The sequence below is a fragment of the Aethina tumida genome, chromosome 1 (assembly GCF_024364675.1).
Source record: "Aethina tumida isolate Nest 87 chromosome 1, icAetTumi1.1, whole genome shotgun sequence".
NCBI lineage: Eukaryota > Metazoa > Arthropoda > Insecta > Coleoptera > Nitidulidae > Aethina > Aethina tumida.
In genome coordinates, this window is record NC_065435.1 from 77,205,904 (window position 1) to 77,225,556 (window position 19,653).

The 19,653-nt window shown below is 36.4% G+C and overlaps 1 protein-coding gene across 1 annotated transcript in view; it reads left to right on the top strand.

The window, feature by feature from the left end:
* The window catches only part of LOC109600514 (uncharacterized), a 31,637-nt gene extending 12,076 nt beyond the window's left edge, over nucleotides 1-19,561 (top strand). The window contains 23 exon segments of the mRNA XM_049961034.1: nucleotides 3,514-3,556; nucleotides 6,779-6,836; nucleotides 7,133-7,185; nucleotides 7,735-7,841; nucleotides 9,285-9,503; nucleotides 9,609-10,146; nucleotides 10,196-10,334; nucleotides 10,410-11,094; nucleotides 11,147-11,394; nucleotides 11,397-11,523; nucleotides 11,577-11,775; nucleotides 11,834-12,021; nucleotides 12,071-12,277; nucleotides 12,327-12,887; nucleotides 15,843-16,042; nucleotides 16,095-16,535; nucleotides 16,592-16,735; nucleotides 17,831-17,971; nucleotides 18,092-18,321; nucleotides 18,374-18,553; nucleotides 18,615-19,002; nucleotides 19,063-19,198; nucleotides 19,250-19,561. Of these exon segments, the coding sequence (XP_049816991.1) occupies nucleotides 6,800-6,836; nucleotides 7,133-7,185; nucleotides 7,735-7,841; nucleotides 9,285-9,503; nucleotides 9,609-10,146; nucleotides 10,196-10,334; nucleotides 10,410-11,094; nucleotides 11,147-11,394; nucleotides 11,397-11,523; nucleotides 11,577-11,775; nucleotides 11,834-12,021; nucleotides 12,071-12,277; nucleotides 12,327-12,887; nucleotides 15,843-16,042; nucleotides 16,095-16,535; nucleotides 16,592-16,735; nucleotides 17,831-17,971; nucleotides 18,092-18,321; nucleotides 18,374-18,553; nucleotides 18,615-19,002; nucleotides 19,063-19,198; nucleotides 19,250-19,301 (5,220 nt within the window). The 5' untranslated portion in view covers nucleotides 3,514-3,556; nucleotides 6,779-6,799 and the 3' untranslated portion in view covers nucleotides 19,302-19,561.
* Nucleotides 19,562-19,653: the final 92 nt, after the last annotated feature.

A 19,653-nucleotide genomic window follows, 5' to 3' on the forward strand; every position in this document is an offset into this window, starting at 1 on the left:
TGATCGACCGTATGGATAGTTGAAAAATTGTTCAATTCGATCTAATTGATACGCAAGAAACTTGTTTCTCTTCAGAATGAAGTTTGAAATAAATTCGCAAAATACAGCAATAAAATAAATCTGAAAAAATCCTTAGGTGTGATTGAGGACCTTAAGAATTGACAGATTTATAAGGAAAACACCTGGGATATGAACCCCGTGTTAATACTCTCGGGAGGAATTGACCTTAAATGTGTATCTGCAGTTGAAACGTATCAAAGCAGTAAAGGATTTAGCAGGAATCTTTTTTTAGTCCGCTTAGTTTGAAGGAAAAATGAAATGGTTACGGGTCTTCTCATTATCTCTCCGTTTCGAGTGTGTGCACGTGCGAAAAATTATTCAATTCGATCTAATTTCGACGATATATCATCTCGTTGGTTGTTGGCAGTAATATGCAAGAAATTCGCGTCGCTTCAGAATGGAGATTGAGATAAATTCACTTTAATATTGTCACGGGAAAATTTTCCGTTGTGTATGAAATATTTACTTGTTATTTGTAATACGTGGCTCCTCACCTCGTGTCACGTTACCGTTCGCTGGAAATTTGTTAAATAATTTATCCGGGGCGTTTTTATTGCACGCATAAACCGACGGGAAAATATTACCCATTAAGCTGTACCGTTTTACAGGGGAAAAACTCCTTTGAGAAACAACCAATTGATACGTAACACATATGGTAAATTAACTGTTTACGATGTTGTAACGTTTAAAGGTAAATAAAGGGCAATAAATATTGTAATAAATGTAATTTTTATTATTTTGCACATTTTTGCACATGACTTTGCTAAACGAATTTCACGTTAATCAAACCGATAAAACCCACACGAACGTTTTACAGACACCAGCAACACAGATTATTACAAGGTAATCGCCGTCTGACATTTTAACATTGACCCCGTGACTTTTTCCGGCATTAACATCATCAACGGAGAACAATGTGGGTGGATCGAATGCACGTGTCACGTACCGGGAATATTCGCCGGCGAAAATGACGGAAACGTGACGCATCCCTTTTTTTGCCAGGGTAAAATATGTATCAGAATGAGCCTGAAGGGATTCACAGATTCGTACGTGGAATTTTCGAATAGTTAATAAAAAAACTTTTGTTTCTATAAACCGAATTCAATCCTCTACGATTATAAACGTTTGTTTAGTAATATAAAAGAATAATATCGGCTAAAATGAAACGTAAACAATTCAAATTTGCACAAACTTCCATACGCGAACAGAGCTCTCGATATCTGAAACAAACGTCGGATTGAGTGTGTTTTAATTGGGTCTTTTTGTGCACGAGAATCATTGAAAGGCAATGTCTGAAGGGAACCAATTAATTCTCGACAGGGGAGTTAGTTTTCGAGAGGGCTGTTCAGTTATTTTCCACCACATTCCTTCTCATCATCGTCGACACTCGTAACACAATCGATTTCTTTTCTCTCAAAATTATATTACTTATCAATAAAATCCGTACACATTAGTGTTGTAATTTGTTATAAAAAATTAATCTGTAACACGCAATTTATTAACAATATGTAGGATCATCTCACAAAAAACAAACACACTCAGCTATTTGTCTGTGCATGCTGAGGTTCAGGTTGTTAATTTGTCACATCCCAAATTTATAGTTCAATTCTTTCGGGTTCTCAGTGTCTTTTTATCATACCCGATAAATTTTTAGTCGGAAACAAATCGGGAAAACGGGGTGACCAAGACAAAACTGTAATATGAGTTTGTTCCAAACATCCCATTGAAACATGGGAAATATGAGCTCAGTCATCCTGCTGAAATATTTTCTGTACCTACCGGCCTTATTCATAGTGCCTAAGCACTACCCCAACTGTTTGAATCCCGTGTCGTTAACATATTGGAGTTCGTCTTTCTTTCTGGGCCCTTCTGACTTTCATTGCCAAGTAAAATCGGAATTCCTCAAAAACGACAATTCTATCTCATCCACCATCGTTATTTATTATACGGTGGTACCTCGACATACGAGTTTAATTCGTTCCATAACCTTGGTCGTATGTCAAATTTCTCGTATCTCAAAGCAATTAGCCCTTAGCTGGCGTTATACCCTTTATTAACTCCTTCTGTTTAAGCACAGTACATGTCATTGATGTGCTACGTCCGCACATCCTCGCCAAGCCAATTACTCACACACCTTGCTCATGTTTTTCAATGATTTCACACTTTAATTCAATAGATACCATCTTTTTCTTCGGACCTATGGTTGTAAAAATAAATGTGATAATGTTTTGTAAACGTACAAAAAGCAAAAAAAGCGGACCCAACTTGTCAAAAATGCTTCGAAAACGAGGGAAACAAGCACACAGACTGAGGTCTAGTCTGAGATGGGAAAAACTGTTAGAAGCTGAACACAATTCCTCGTATCTCAAAACACTCGTATATTAGGGCACTCCTATATCGAGGTGCCAGTGTATTATAGGAACTCAGCAGATCAAACAAACTAATACGACAGTATATTAACAATACAATAATTAATTAGTCGACTATACATAATTTCAAGGGGCTGCTATACGATTTATCGACATATAACTGTCTCTAAACGCCAATAATCCGAAATATCGGTTTTGTTTTAGTACCTTTCGAGAATATGGGAGATTATTATTCGGGACACTAGTGGATGGCCGGTTCGACTGCATGAAGACCACTAAACCGAAATTTTAAACGAAACAAATTCAAATAACTAGGAAGAAAAATAAGAAAAACTGAACAAGGGGCTGCCATACGATTTGTCGACATATAGCTGTCTCTTAAAGCCAATAATTTGAAATATCGGTTTTGTTTTAGTACGTTTTGACCCAGAGTCAAAGCCCGTCCTTATTATTCTTACACAGACCTGGGACGTTAGTACTCAACCACAATAGACATTTTCTCCGATGGTAAGGCCACCTTCCATATTCTTACTCGGGACACTAGTGGATGACCAGTTTGACTACATGAAAACCACTAAACCGAAATATTAAACAAAACAACAAATTCAAATAACTAGGAAGAAAAATAAGAAAAATTGAACAAGGGGCTGCCGTACGATTTGTCGACATATAGATGTCCATAAAAGCAAATAATCCAAAATATCGGTTTTGTTTTAGTACCTTTTGATCACCCAAAGCCAAAGCTTGTCCTTATTATTTTTACACAGACCTGGGACGTTAATACTCAACCACAATAGACATTTTATCCGACGGTAAGGCCACGTCCCATATTCTTATTAGGGACACTAGTGGATCACTAGTTCGACTACATGAAAACAACTAAACCGAAATATTAAACGAAACAAATTCAAATAACTAGAAAGAAAAATAAGAAAAACTGAACAAGAATTATTAGTCCCAATAAAATTTAATAGGATAATGGACTAATATAAGTATTTAAGTTCACCATTTCTGTGTTTCATTTTAGTGATAAGTATATTACGTACATTATATTATTTAATCATCATCAATGTTTTATTTGCAGATTCGTTTCGACACATTTCATGAAATAAAGAAGGAGCAAATCGGTAAGTGAATACGTTAACGGTTCGATAATTCCGTTTATTAATTGATAATTAATAAAATGGTTACAATTGAAAGTTATAAGGGAAAGAGAGAGATAAAAGCGAAATGAAAGTGAAGTGGTTCGTAGTAAAAGACGATTAAATCGTTGCAGTCTTGTGCCCGTGCGGCATCGCAACCCCATTGAAAAAGAAACAGTTGTACATATTATTCATTTCCGTTGCGCTTTCGTTTCGGTGCGCGAAACGCTCATTGTTGGCCCGGGAGACGCAGCCGAGACGTCGGATGGCGAAACTGGGTCATCGGCCCCATTTCAACCCCGCACGAGCCGAAATATCGGGATTTCCGCCACGAGAAAAAGAGGGGACAGATGTGTGTGGATCTCCGGATTTCGATGCATGCGATTTATGATGTTTTTCACGGTTTTCTCCGGGTGTGTTCGTATAATTAACTGGTTAAAATTTCAGTGGACGCGCCGCAGCCAGTTAATTTGCCGTTGCGGAAAGTTTTAATGTGCTTTTGTCGCAGGGAAAAAACAAAAGGGGCGAAAGTTTCGGGCGGTGCACTCTAATGATAACCGATTTCGTTTTTTCCTTAGCAGGGTCGAGGAATAAAACTCATTTACCTTGTGCTTCAGTCGTGTAATATGAAGTATCTCGATGACACTAGAATTATTTTCTCAACTAGTTGAAACGGTTGTTCGTTCGACTTTAGACAATTATTTCTAAAACTTCATCAACCCAAAGTAATAAACTTAAACAAAGATCTGATTAAGACACAAAGAGAATTATTACTTGACCCTCCGGAACGTTATCATATGAACAATTACGATCCCACATAATTTAATTGTTTTTAATCGCCTTCCTCGAATCTCATTTGAATTTCAAATGTTTTATTTGGAACGGAATCAAACATTATATCTAATTGATTTAAAGGGATTGTCTAGTGACAAGGGTCTGGACATGTACAAACTGAAATAATAACAAATTTTAACATTTATACAGTTGTCCGCTGCTCAATAAATAAGGGTTGGATCTAATCCATTGGACCGTCATATTTTCTGGAGAGAAAATCCAGACGGTTGACTTATGAAAAAAATATCAAATCGTTATTGATATGGCATCAGTAATCCGCCCACTAAAAGTCGAGTGGTGAAAAAGAGAGGGGATGAAGCGTCGGACCTTTTTATAATCCCGCGATGTTATCAGCGAAAATGGAGAAGACGATGTCTGTCTTACTGACGCTCTCCTTATCTTAATTTCTTATTACCGTTGCCCGAATGCAAATGCCACTTTCCACAGGATTCAAGGAATCGAGGGTCGGTTGCTAAAGGTCAATCGGCGGAAATCAAAAATCGATTTCGGTCCGCAGTGTTTATTTCCTGATGCACGACACCTCTTCGAAACGTAACTGAATTACCGAACCGAACTATTTCTGTTTCTTGATAAATTTAAGATGATGCTTTTACAATTATCAAAAATATTTTTATTCAGTTTACAATTATCGTTGTGAAGCATTTCTGATTAAAGTAAAAAGTGCCGCGCATCCACCAATATTTTAAAAGTGAACCAAGTTTTTTTTTTTAATTAAATTTTGAAACTTGTTATTTATTTAAAGAAAAAATGTCTTTTTAAATTGCTTTTAATATTGTATATTAAACCTAAAATCGTTTACATTTTTTTTTACTTAAGGAGGCACATCCACCAATTTTTTAAAACTCAACATTATTTTTATTATAATATATATATACTATAACTATTATAACGTTATAAAATTAAATTTTAACTATAATACAAATCAATTTTAAAGAAATATATTCTAGTAATTAAAATTTTTAACGTGTCGATTGTTATTCAATTTGTGGAAAAGGCCAGGGGACGATAAGAAAGGTATCGGGCTCATAATAAGAAGAAAGAAAATACTGAAAATCAATAAAAATTGGTATTCTCAGCACCTTGTGAATTGATTGATCTAAATACCGGATATATTTTTGTGCATGATGGTAGCTTCTAGGAAAAAAAGTAAGAGTGTTACGAAAACGATAAAATATGAAACTATTTTTTTTTGAATTTCTCAATTTTCGATAAAATTAAGAACTTTTGATTTCTTTTTATGATTTAGCTCTTGAAATGATAAAATACAGAAGTTTTGCGATTACTGTACCAATGAAAACAATAGAATAAAATAGATAAACAATAAAATAAATATATAAATAAAATATTCATAATTCAAGATTATTTATAATTTATCTAGAACTGTTGATTTAGTCGCCAACATGGGTATTACAAACCCTTAAATAATTCATGTTTCTACTCTTTGACATGGAAACATGTGTATATAAATCAACCTAGTCATTAGCAAGAACAAACATGTTTTCCTGCGTTCGTTATTCAAATTCCGTCGGGACTTCATATTAAATTCAAATAAATTTAAACTTCTAAACTAGTTTATGTGTCGGATTAGCTGAATTTAGGAATTTTGCAATTAAAATCGACAGCCGATTCTTTTCACCGGCTGATATTGAGTTTGTAGACGTAAACGAGATTATCTCGATGGAAAATGGATTATCAATTTTCGTCTTAGGGTTTGACATGTCACCAGCAATTTGTCGTCGGAAATGTATAAGGGAAGACGGGAAAAAACATAAATCAAGGTTGTAAATTAAAACCCTGCAGCAAGGTTTTCTTTTCACAGATGTACATTATTTAAAAACTAGATTATTTTTTGCAAATTTTAGAAAAAAGAAAAAAAAAAAACCGAATACATTTCTATGATAAATTTTAAAAGTTCATTTAACTTCAACTTTAAATAATGTGCATATTGGCATAAACAAACTGATTTATCATTACATTTTTACCTAAAAAGTGTTTATTAACGAAGCATTCGCCAATATTTTAATAGAAAATTAATGTAAATTTATTATGTATATTAAATGATTTTATTATTTTTAAATAACCACCGTTTTTAATTAAAAGAGTTTGTAAAAAACTAATACTCATTTAATTCAGTAATAAATTAATACAGCGTATATTTTAACTAAAGAATTTTTATTATTGGTATTAGTTAAGTAGATTTCTCATTAATTTAACTATTTAAATAATGAGTATCGTGTTGAATAATACAGTTTAAAGAAAGTTGTATATAATATTAAATTAGTATATTTATTGCACAATGCATTAAATGAAAATTATTTTCAAAAGTGGAAGTTTAATTCGTTATTGTTTCAGGATCGTTTTTCCTGCGGCGCCATGAACAAACCGTACAGAGGCATGATGGATCACACAGGTTGGAAAGTCTGAGCAAATTAACCGAGCCTAAGTTTGTTGATTTGCCTGCACAAAGGAGAATGACGCTTTATGCATATAATCATAATTAGTGTACTAATTAAAACCGAGTTTGTCGATTAATTAAATTTCATCACATAGTCTCTTTTATACAGGCAAAACTTATGTATGTTATACTATATATGGATCTTAACAACGTTCTCCTGCAAATGGGGCAATCAAAATTCAAAACTTTGATAAATTTGTAAACTAGCGCTCGATACATAAAATAATAATGTACTGTTTCGCATTTTATAGGTTACTTGGGGACGTCCAGGGTCGTACTTAACCATTTCGACGTCTCCACACAGGTAATGATAATAATGTTTTAACGTCAACAGAAATCCTTTTATTCCTGTGATTCCGGCTTTTAGTGCGACATTAAAAGTGCCAGTTTAGAGCGGCAAAGAGATTCAAACATAAAACGTTATCGTCCTATTTGATTTGGGTTGGCCCAAATTAAATTTTTATACTGATTCAAAAAACTGACGATACTACTCAAAATAATCGTCAATGTTATTAAATGTAATTTTATAATTGAATTAAATAAACATAAACATTTAAATATACGTGTTAATAAAATGAAAACGGTATAATTCAATTCAATTTCCCCAAACACACAAAACAACGAACCGAAATGAATTGATCGACGAAAACAACATTTCACCATGGCAAGCCGTTTTTAAACAATGTGTAATTAATCTAAACGCACAGTTGTACCTAAACACAAATCTGAACGACATAATTAAACAGTTAACGACGACGGGATACAATGTGAGAGATAAGAAAAGACAATTCGGCATACGGAATAAATAAAATTCAACGTTTGCATTAGATAAGAGCCCGGTTTTCTGTTACAGGCCGACATACAACAAGTGGCACTCAGCTACGAATCGGAGGACGAAATAATGGGGCGACTGCATGGCAAGAAACGGGGCACGCCGCATTACAGCAAACAAGACATCAGGTAAACAAACGCAAGACATTTATATGTTTCACAAAAAATTCCTGTGGTAAACCACAGTTAATATTTATTGAATTCAAAAAAATATTCAAATAAACTGAGTCAGTATTTTTAATGTAATAGATTAAAAAAAAAGATTTTTCATTACTCTGTTGGTATCTGATCACAAAAATCAGACAATAAATAAAGGCCATGGGACGATAACAATACCGAATCGGCCCCAGAAAGGTATCGGGTTCATAATTTCAGGAAATGTTGGTACTCATGAGATACTTTAATACTGCAATTTTCAGATCTTTATCTGTTACTAATTCTGATTAAATCAAAAAATACCGAAATTCAGTAAAAATTGTAATTCTCAGTACCTTGTATTTTATACTGATTTAATCATTATAGTTAGGAATAAAGTTTATAATAATGATTAGAGTTCATTACATGAAAAAGAATTATTTTTTATTTTATTCTGTTGTTTTCACTAATACAGCAATCGCAAAAGTTCTGCATTTGATCATGTCAAGAGTTAAATCATAAAAAGAAATTGATTTTTTAACAAAAAATCGGTTTTTAATTTTTTTTTTAATGTGACGCATCGTTTTAAAAAATTACCGATGTTCATAATTTCATCGAAAATTGAATGAGGAATTAAAAAAAAATAGTTTCATATGTTTATCGCTATCGTAACATGGTTAAAAATCAATCAATCAAATCCTGGAATTTACCATCATGCCCCAAAACATATCCGGTATTTAGATCAATCGATTCACAAGGTGCTGAGAATAACAATTTTTACTGATATCCAATATTTTTTGTTTTGTTCAGAAACGGTAACAGATAAAGATCAGAAACTAGCAGCATCGAAGCATCTTATGAGTACCAACATTTCTTGAAATTATGAGCCTGATACCTTTCTGGGTCCGATTCTGTATTCTTATTGTCTCATGGCCTTTATACATAATGATGATTATCGCTTCTTACATCTAATCTTACATTTATTTTGAATTTTAAAATTAAGACAGATATATTTTCAACACCCTGTACAAAATAAGCGTTTATTTAGGATAATGTTTGAATCACTGTGTGTTATTATGCGTGCGTTCGATACTGTTTTAATTATTTGTTATTGGACGGTCGGAAGGCCGTCGTCGAATGGATAATTGGAAATTATCGTGCGAACATTTGGCTTCGCGATCGCGAAATTTCATTAGCCGAACCGGACACCATTATAAACTCCATTAGTGGGCCGCGCGATGCGGACGAAATGCAGATAGTAGGCCGAATTATATATAATCAGAAAGAACATTTTAATTTATTAAACAAACTTGCCACTTAAAAGCTTAAAATCAATGGGAGCGAGTTCTAGTTTTTTGTTTGGCGTTTAAATATTCATTTATTATTATTATTATTAATTATTTCTAAACGTGCATTGCAAATTAATTTTACACACAGGGAACAGTATTGTATATCGGATCGTGGACTGGGAGCGTTAGAGAGTGAACGACAAAACAGCCTGTTCGGTTGTCTCTCATCACACCAAAGCTCGCCTTGTTCGAACAGAGCTTCCTTTCTGACAGCGTGCGTGAGACAAAAAGCCCCATCCGACGAAAATCTTCACGAACTCCACAAAAGACATCCATCAGAATACGCTCCGTTTCCCAGACGATCCAGGTAATCCAAAATAATTAATCACTCATCTCTCTTCAGTCTATAACCGTCTCAATAATGAGACCACAATGACTACGTTTATTAATTATTATTTATCAAATTTTTTAGATACATGTTGCCGCCGCTGCAGCCGGAAATGTTAACTTACGACCAAGACCTCCAAAGTTCGTATTTTCGACGAAAACCCCAGCAGGACCCGAGCAGGTACACGTGGATGAGTTCGGACGACGAAAGCGTACGTATGGAGAAACCGAGATCGATTTTGGAACCTTATCATTCAACGCCACCTTCAACTTTACCTGGAAAGAAACATGTCAGTTTTGCCCGGTCACACACTTTAACCTCATTTGACGACGCCATATCATACTTAAGTTCCTCATCTACGACCCTGAATAGGATGACGAGGAGTCAAGAAAGATTGTTGGAAGTCGGTACGTTGCCCATCACCAAGCAACCTGAACCTTCCGAGAACATTCTCATGCTAGGTAATTTTAAAATTGTTTCTTGGCAAAAATCTGACGAAATGGTTACAGATAAAATTAAACGGGCACCGATGAAAACCCAAGCGACACAAACGGAGGCAGCACTCGGCAGAAAACCAGTGCCCCCAAGCAATATCAACCTAAGTCCTAGGACTATGCATAGGGTCGGTACTTCCATCAAATTAAATTTGAGAATCATTTGACTAATTGCAGGTGAAGATGGTATCTCAAGGAGCACAAACCAACGGCATCATCCTCAATGGTCGCAAGCTCATGAAATCTTATTCAGAAGCTGGTAGCAAATTTGGGCTGCCACCTTTGCACGACTTCCAGCAATTCGAGACGATATTAGGTAAAGGTAAAAGTAGTCACCCAATCCTAAATACGTCAGCCATAACTATTGTTTACTATAATATTTTTGCGGTAGATCATGAACCGTTGGCTAGAACACAATCGGATGAACCGCCAAGAAGTCCTTTCATTGTAACATCACCACCACCACAGCTTCCCGACCTGCCTCCACCAGCTGGTACCCAAAGCGACACTTCCTCATTGTCCAGATCCGAGGATCATGAATCCGAAGACTCGGCCGAATCCAAGAAGGAGATCTTCATCGATTTCAAACCACAAATTCCACCCGAACAAGGCAAACCCACCAAGAGACCGCTGACGAAAACCAAGAGCGATGGAGAAATCTTGGTCGAGCAACGAAAGGCGGCAATTGTCGATGATTCGGTGGTGCCCGAGAAGCCGGTAATGTCGTTCAGTCACGAGAACATTGTGGCAGCCGAAGAGGAACCGAAGACATTCACTCCGTACTTTCAAAAGTCTCCGATACGCCACGAGGGCATCTACAAACCGCTGGACGACAACATTTATTCGTCCCTGGACCAAACCGTTTACGGGCAAGACTCCATTGACGAGGAGTTTCACGAGAATTTAATTTATAACAGGATGTACTACAGGCAAGACTCGCAAGAATGCGGCAACGGAGTGGCGATCGTATTGGACGGTCATTCACCGAACGACGAAGGGATCGTACCCAGTTATTTAGTGCCGGATCGAAGACTCTCGCCTTTTGCTTCCAACGACTCACTTGCCAATGACATTAGGTAAATCTGAACATTGAAAAAATTGTTGAGTTTTTGATTATGTTTTTTGTAGGGACCAATCTGATGGCATTTGGAACGAATCCCAAGCCACTGTACTGCAGGTGGACTCAGGTACTGACAACGGTACAGCGTTAAGTAGTTCGGAAATGACATCGGTGGCTTCGCCTTCATCTGCCAACCTTTTGACGCCGTCTTCTAGAAGAAAACATCTTCTTATGCTTCAACATCAACAAAGATCTTCCATGGATACAGAAGCTCTCGATGAGGAATATGTCGAACAAGTACTGAATACACAAATAGAACTATTTGTGATTTATTAAAAATGTTGTTTCAGCCGGAGAACTATCCGAGAATTGTTGTAGAGAAACCAACACCAAAACAACTAGAACCTCCAGCTTCTACTTCGAAGAACTACTTAACAACTCAAAGGTAATGCGTAAAGATTCTTGTTACAAGTGTTTATGAGATTAATATATTTTCAGGGCGGTATCGCCGATATGGCGACGCAAACCGTCGGAAACCCTCGCCGAATCGCCACTGCCCGCAATCGTGCCCGACCTTCTACTCGCCAGAACCGACTCCTGTAAAACGAACACCGACGTGTCAGAAAGTACGACAACCGACGACTACATCACTGCCAATTCCGGAACAGACAGCTCGAGGAAAAGTGGATCTACTATGGTATTGTACAATAATTTCCCTCCCATTAAAACTGCTACAACGTTTATAATAATCACAGGGCATCGATTTGTATAACCTGAACCCACATTTGAACGAGGGTAGTTTCGACAGTACCAAAGGCCTCGACCTTCTCGGTGACGACATGGTGGTACCGTCATTCTCACCCCCTTGTTCTCCGGCGCACAGCGAATCACACGGTTCCCCTTTAAGCCGCAGTATCACCAATACACCAGTGCCTCACATCAGGTACTTTTACACAAATCAATCGACACTATTGTTAATTAAAATTGTTTAGAAGACGTTCCAGGACCGGCCGATCGACTCCGTCCGACGATAGCAGCTCATCCTGTGGCAGTTACAGCGTCGGTTCCACACCGGACCTCCTCGACAGGTCGCCGGTCAAAGTAAAGCCAGTGCCTTCCAAAATACACCAACCCGACGACGACGACCGCAGTCTACACTACTCCTCATCCGGATACTACGAAAGCCCTATGGAAGACGAGTATGACCTTCTATTTGTTTTTAACTTTTAATTAATCATTATTTAACAGTTTGACGTGGAAATCGCCAAAACATGATGACGCCCAAAAACGACGACCGTATACCTTAGAAATCGGCTTCAAGCAACAACAAGCAGATTCTTCTTACGCCGCATCGCCTAGTAGTACTAAACTAAAAACGATACGCAAGGACCCGAAAACCTCACCCAGAATATCACCATCCAGCGAGACGCTCAAGATAACCGAAAAACCCAAACGATCCAAATCCAGGACGAGAAGTCCAATGCAAACGCATAAGAAAACCATACAGTCGAAGAAAGTCGGACAGTTTGCGGATGAGAGCAAAGCCACATCCGATGAATCGAGCTGCGATTTCGGAATGAAGAAGTACCAGGGCAACCACCATCAATTGTCCCCTAGAAAATCGAAGAAGAACAAGGAGAACAATAGGAGAAAATCGTTGCCTAGAAGTCCCACCAGTCAAAGATCCTCGAAGAGGAACGGATCGGATGAAAAATCCGCAAGTTTACCTGGAAGTTTGAGCCGGAGGAAATCTGGAAAGCAGAAAAGTTTGCAACCTCAAGATGTGCTAGCCGGTGGAGAACATTACAGGTAATAAAAGATGAGATTTGTAAATTACATTGATCCTAAAATGTCAATTTCAGAAATATACTTTTTTTATCCTTTTTGGTTGATTTGGTTACGTTAAACACGAAGAACATTCTCATATTCTCATTTTGCGCCATTCATTTAGGTCACAGAATATTTCAGAATCATGTATGATATGTACTAATCGACACAAATTATACGATCAATAGTATTCAATTTATTCCGGTCGTTGAAAACATGTGATACTTTAACAGACCAAAATGAGAAAATAAAAATATTTTGAAAAAAAAAACTTTCGACTTTCGAATTTTTACGTAATTGTCATAAAGAATCAGCAATACACGGTTAATATTTGCTCGTTCTAGAAGCCTTAATATCTCCTTTCTGTTTCAATCGTGCCTTAATGATACACTGTTCCAAGAAATCAACCCACCACACCAATAATAATTGATTTTTATTAATATTTTCTGAAAACATGAAAAAGAAACGTATAATACACTCTTTGTATACTTATTTATAATTGTTACAAAAAATCTTAAATATGTTATTTTTTCTAAAAAAATTAAAAAGTAACAAAATTTAGAAATATTTTTTGAAGATATATCAAAAACATAAATACTGTCTTGCAGAAAGTAGAGCAACTTCTTTAAAATTTAAATAATTTTTGTTCAGTTATTAAGTTCAAAAAAATATATATTAAAAATTAACTTCCCTTTATAAATTTATGAATTATAAAGTTAAACAATAAAAAAAATAATGATTAATTTTACTGATGATTATTTGTTTTGGGCTGGCAAAAAGTAGAGCAACTTATGCTATTTAAAGTTTTATTACTACAAATAATTTATAATTAGTATTTTAATTATCTCTACACTAATACATTATAAAAATTCCCATTATTATGAATAACTTCCAAACATCTTTTTTCATGTAAAGCTACAAATGGTCAATAATATATGAATCCATATTTTGGTAGGCCTCCTCGAATGTGTATAATTTGGATTTGAGATAACGCCACAGAAAAAAGTTGCGTGGTGTCAGGTCCGGTGATCTAGCTGGATAAAGAATAATTCCGTAACCACTAATCATGTGTTTGTCAAAAGTGGTTCGCAAATAAAACGAGCCGTATTTTTGCTCAGTGAGATTACTTTTTATAAAAAAGGATCTACTATATTATCTCCTAAAATACCATGCCAAACATTTAGTTTTTGAAGGTACAGGGTCTGGGCAAATTATATACAGCTCATTGAATTGTGTCTCTTGAATAAATCGGTCTGTTTTCAAACATCTCCGCAAATTGACGGCGAATACGATAACTGGAACAGCCAATAAGGTGCCATATTACAATTGAAACTTTTCTATTTCTATTCTTAACACACCGGTTCGTCTACAGAGACGAACTGCGTGCTAAACGAAACAAAACCAAATGATCCCCTCCAGTCAGTCCAGCCGGCCTACATAATTGCATATATATGTATATCTTTCTTTCTTGTTTACTAAATGGTATTAATGTTTCGTTTCAATACGCGAGTAGACGGGTTTATTATTTTCGAATCTGTATAGCACGACATGTCCCTCTAGATTGTCCAAAATGTCACGCTCAGCGTTGAGGCCCCATTATTTATAACCACCAAGACTATTGCAAATGTTGAGACAAAATCTAGATTCATCTGTATACAGAACCCCAAACGCGGGGTTGGAAATAATCTTCCTTAAGTCGTTATCGAATAGTTTCACTACTTCCCCTTCTATGTTTTATAACTGTAAACTTGTAGTCACAAATCGTTGTCTCAAAATTAAAAGTCTCAGAAAGCTATCTTGAGCAGGAATTTGTACCCTGACCTAGTCTCCGAGTATGGTCACCAGCCTTCATCTATCGTTGTAATATACGGGAAATGGGTGTATAGGATACACCAAACCTTTCGGCTATTTTGCGATAATGCGAAAAGAAAATGGGGATGATAAATGAGTTCTAAAGAAAAGGCGCACTGCGGAAATAATTTAACCTGTTGTCTAATATACCAAAGTCGGCATATTTCAAATAACAAAAAACTAAACATATTGTAAAAACGTTTAGACACTCAAAAGTCATGTATGAGGGTGATTCAAAGTTAATACAAACAATATACTATTCATTTAAATAAATAAAAACTAAATGGCAGAATTGAACATGCGTATTTTATTGTCATATAACGAATAAAGCGAAATTTAATAGATGGTATGGTATGAATAAGAATTAATTTAAACGGTGAGAATCGTGTATGATATACGTATTACGTTGCCTTTTTTATCTATGTGGTGATCTTTTTAATGTATTTGAAAAAAAATTGTTAATGTTTAATACAGGAATTCTTTTAAGTGAATCAGAGTTCATTCATATTTGACAGTTTTTTTGCATGGATTTTCTGATCAATTTCTTCTCAAAGGTTTTCCATTGGATTGAGGTCTGAGTTTTGTGCTGACCAAGACATAACACGTACTCCTTGAGAAGCGAACCATTCTTTAATTAACTTAAACGTGTGTTTCGGATCGTCGTTATGCTGGAAGGTTCACCATAAACTCATGTTACCTTCGGCAAATGGAAGCATATTATTCTACAGAATGTCACGATAAACAAAAAGATCCATTATCCCGTCCAACGACGATGTCAGACAAAAATAAATTATAAAATCATTATTATCGAATATAGGGTTTGGTACCTTTACTTATGAACTCTGCCCGAAATAAAATGTTGTATAAAATCTATGTAAATAAATATATCCCTATATAAATTGACGTACGAAATGTTTATGCACTTATTAATTATAAAATTAATTTAAATTAAAAAGAATTGTTCTTTTAATGAAATGATTATGTTTTTTAATTTGTTGCTCTACCTGAGCGATAATGTATATATACATTATTTAAATGAATGGTCCAAATAAAAAATGATTTATTATATTTCAAATTGGATTCCAGTCCAACAGTTGGTTCTCCTGGTTCCAAAAGGCACAGCCCACAAAAAAGTCCCGATACTTCTAACAAACTGAAGGCTTTAAGTGCTGAATCGTTGCGTTCAGTATCACCTGGAAGCGACAGCGTTTTCTACAGTGATCCCAGTAGTCATGCAGCCGATCACCAGGTGCACTGCCTTCATTGCGGCAAAGAAGTTGATATTGGTAAAAAATTATTTACAAATTTAACCGTTCCAAAATGACATTTTTCTTTAAGTGACCACAGAAGATCCAGACAAGAGTTTGAGCAGCAATGGTATGCAACACGAAATAGTTCAGCCACCTGCGGGATTCGAAGATTCGCCCCGAATAAAACCTCCTGGACGTCTTTACAAGAAACTGGACAGACGTATCAGATCAGAGGATAGAACGCAAGCGGAGGCGCGACGACACAACAGATATAGACCGGATGTCCGTGCGAAATCGGAAGAACGAGGCGCCAAAACGTACAGGGGCAAACTGCGACCAATGGCCAAATCGACGGATAATAGTCAAGAGGTGTTGAAGGCGACAGATTCGAGTCCGAGCGTGCTTCCGGGCGCCCCTGAGGACGAAGACGATCACGGCGTGTACGACGTGCCTTACAACGACGGCTATTGGATAATCATCGACGAATCGGAAGAGGTGACGGCTTGGAATCGTTCCATTACTTCACCAGGTTAGTGCGTGGATGAATCTGGTGGGTTTTGATTGATACGATTGTTGTTTCGATAGATCAATTACCGGAGAAGAAGGATTCGGTTTCGAGCACCGAGTCGGAACAAGAGTTCGAGAAGAGGTACCAAGCGATCACGCACAGGATGGTGCACAGGAAATCGTGTCTTGAGATGTACAAGAGGCAAACAACCAAATCTTTCGGTAAGAATACAACACACTTTATTACTATGGAGTTGTTTCAAATTATAGTTATTCATATTTTAAGTACACCTGAATCGGATCTAATTTTATAATCTATTATAATTATTTCGTCGAGGTGAGTCACACACGTCCTAAAAATAAGCCGAACGTAACATTCTCCGTCTGCTCTAAAAATTGATCAATATAACAACGAAACCGCAAAGAAACTGCAGCCGAAAACACCAAAACAGCGATGCAGGGCAATTTTTAAATATGACCGCGTGTCTATTTCGAGATTACGGGACGGGCGCCGGTAAGAATGTGCTCCAGAATTAGAACCGCGCTTTCCATTTGGCGAAAAATCGAAAAAGTATCGAGAGGTTAGGTAGGTCGAATAGATGTGCAGTGCGGGTCAACAAAACGACCAACTATGACGCGAGGTATGTATGAAACAATGGTGTACATGCCGTGACGATTTCCACGTTGTGCCTCCAAATCTGACACTCGCGCTGAACACGTGTTTTTCTGTTTATTTTCGGTGTCGGATGTATTTAATAACCGATTATGTTCGGATTATGATCGATTTTCTATTTTTTATTGGCTGTGGCTTTTACTGGAAGCCTTGCAGTCTACCAAATTTATTTTTACTGGATTGTTTAATAATGTTTGTTTTAGTCGCATTCTTGAAATTTTTAAATCGACGCATTAGTAATTTGAAAACTGCATTGAAATATTTAAACATATTTTTACTATTTTTAGCTCTTATAAGATTAATATTTCTTATAACAAACAATTTTCAAATAATTTTACTATCTATCCCAAAAAACTCTTTCTTAAGCATATTTGATGATTTTACTAATATTAAACAACTAGATTTGCAACTAAAAACAGACTCATTGTTCCGATTAATTGACACGAAATCAAGCGCATAAATAAAATCGCTTGCCAAATTTTCGTCCGTTCACAAATTCTTTAATATTATGAAACACCTGTCATAATCCTTGTAGCTAAAAATACCCCAGACATGACGAATATAATACGCTCAATTAACATAAACGACACAAAAAATATAAAGAATTCACCAAAAATGGCTTTATTTTAAATATTTGTTTGTAGTAAACGGTCATACATCAAACTCGGACACTCCCGAAGAGTCGATCGACCTCAGGAACAAACTGGAGGAGATATTAAAACTAATGTTGGTGATCTGGTGCCAGGAAAACAAATCACTCAGTGTTCTAACTCAAAATAAAAGTGGTAATGCTCAAAACTAACTAACCACAATTATCAAACGGCACTAACAGCGTCACCGAAAGCTTCTTGATTATGTCCTATCATCTCAGCCTTTTCGTGAATTAACTGCTGACTTTATTTTAGAGTGCGATAAAACGGTGGTGGTGCGTCGAGAATCCGGCGAGTTCGGCTTCAGGATCCACGGCTCGAAACCGGTCGTGGTGTCCGCAATCGAACCCGGAACACCAGCTGAGTCTTCCGGTCTGGAGGTCGGTGACATAGTTTTGGCGGTTAACGGCGTCAGTGTGCTCGACAAGAGTCACTCGGAGGTCGTGAAGATCGCGCACGCAGGCAGCGACACCCTCACCCTCGAGGTAAGATATCAAGTCCGTCCGGTGGCATGTTGTTAAAAGTTGAAATGTTTAGGTGGCGAGAACATGCTACGCATTAAACACCGCGAACGAAGAGCATTCCTCGAGCAACATGTACAGTGGATATCTGTGGAAATTGAGCGGCTACGCAAGCGGGAACATGACCAATAAATGGATACGGCGCTGGTTCTGCCTGAAGCAAAACAACTGCCTTTACTACTATAAGACTGATACGGTACGTAACGAATTTGTTATGGTAAATGAATGAAAGTTAATTTAAATACATTGTAATCCAGGAGAAACAACCGGTAGGAGTTGTGATGCTTTTCGACCACGAAATCGAAAAACTATCCGACGACGAAGGCGGATTATCGAAACCCCACAGATTCGTTATCCAGCGACCAGATTCCGTTCCCTTGCATTTAGCTGCAGACACTAGCAATGCCAAAAATAGATGGGTAGAAGTAATATCGCGAGCAATAGCAGATAGTCAAATAGTGGACGAGTTCCTAGAAGAAACCAAAAGAAATTTAGTTTTGTCACCGAGCGCGATACCAAATCCGGATTGTTTCGGTTATCTTGTTAAACTGGGCACGCAGTGGAAGTCGTGGAGTCGACGATACTGTGTCTTGAAGGACGCATGTTTGTACTTCTACCAAGACGCCAACGCCAAAAGCGCTTTCGGTAATCAATTATTTAATAATTTAAATAATAATTTAAACGATGAGTGGAATTTTGTTGTAGGTGTGGCTTATTTGCACGGATACAGGGTGCAACAGTCGATATCAGGGAGCAAAAAACATGCGTTCGAAATTATTCCACCGGACACGAGTAAGAAACATTATTATTTCCACACGGAATCAGATGCCGATAGGAAGAGGTAATTGCATAAAGTGTTTTGGAGTTTTTAATGTTTTTGAATTATTTTTAGATGGATTGCTGCGTTGGAATACTCCATAGACAGGTGGTTCAAGATCCAATAAATCTTATGTTATCGTTACGAAGACCTTTTATAAAGTTTATTGAATATTTTTAAGTTTAATAAATGTTTACAAATATCACTAAATGTATAGTATATGCATGTTTTTATTATATTGTATATTCATTGTTAAATTGCTCAATGATTTTATTAAAAAGATGTCTAAAATATGTAAATTTTTGTTCATTTTGATTTGTATGAATTTCCAAAGAAAAATGAGAAAACATAAGATTGTGCACTGCCAAATATATATGTTGTTTAATATTGTTGATTATTATTTAACTAAACCTGCAGTTTTTACAAGTACTCTAATTATTGATTAAAATTTAAATTCAAATATGGTATAATTTTATTAC